Genomic DNA, 615 nt, shown 5'->3' on the forward strand with positions numbered 1-615 from the left:
ATTTTTTTTATATACCTTTAAACCGGCGCCTTGTTCCTCCTCGCCGGAGCCGTGATCTTGGAGTCCTGCTTCATCGCGACGATCTTCATCTTGCAACTTGGTAGACTCTTCCCTAGGGCCTCTCTGTGGACAGAGTGAAAGTGAGTGAGATGGACTTGTGAAGCATATAGTGGATGTGTTAAACAGTAAAGAGGGATAGAATGAGAGAGAGAGTGGAGGAGATGTATAGTGTGAATATCATATATTTTAACGAATTACCTGATACCATAAAGTAGTTATAAAATAAAACACTTTCTCTCTATTTAACACACACGGGGTGAGAGAATAATTATATCTATTATATAGATTATTATATTATAGATTCCTGTTATATAGATTATTATATTATAGATTCCTATTATATAGGAATTATTAAATATATTCTAACCTATTATAGGCCAATACTTGAACACATGCTATTGTGAAAATATTCACTTTCGTCCACATTCTGATCCCCGGAAATATAAAATCAACCCTCGATTTCTTCAAAAACCCATTGAAGATTACTTGATTTATGTAAAATATCCCAACAGATACGAGATACGACAACGAAACTCTCGTGTAATTGTTAGCGAC

General features: G+C 35.0%; 1 protein-coding gene across 1 annotated transcript in view; it reads right to left on the reverse strand.

Annotated features, from left to right (window-relative positions):
• LOC119591189 (sodium/potassium/calcium exchanger 1-like) overlaps nucleotides 1–615 on the reverse strand; it is a 35,402-nt gene that overhangs the window by 34,406 nt on the left and 381 nt on the right. The window contains exon 2 of the mRNA XM_037939901.1: nucleotides 16–123. Coding sequence (XP_037795829.1) covers nucleotides 16–123 — 108 coding nt within the window. The remainder of the gene's footprint in view (nucleotides 1–15; nucleotides 124–615) is intronic.

This window comes from Penaeus monodon, chromosome 28 (genome assembly GCF_015228065.2).
Source record: "Penaeus monodon isolate SGIC_2016 chromosome 28, NSTDA_Pmon_1, whole genome shotgun sequence".
In the NCBI taxonomy this organism is placed as follows: Eukaryota; Metazoa; Arthropoda; class Malacostraca; order Decapoda; family Penaeidae; genus Penaeus; species Penaeus monodon.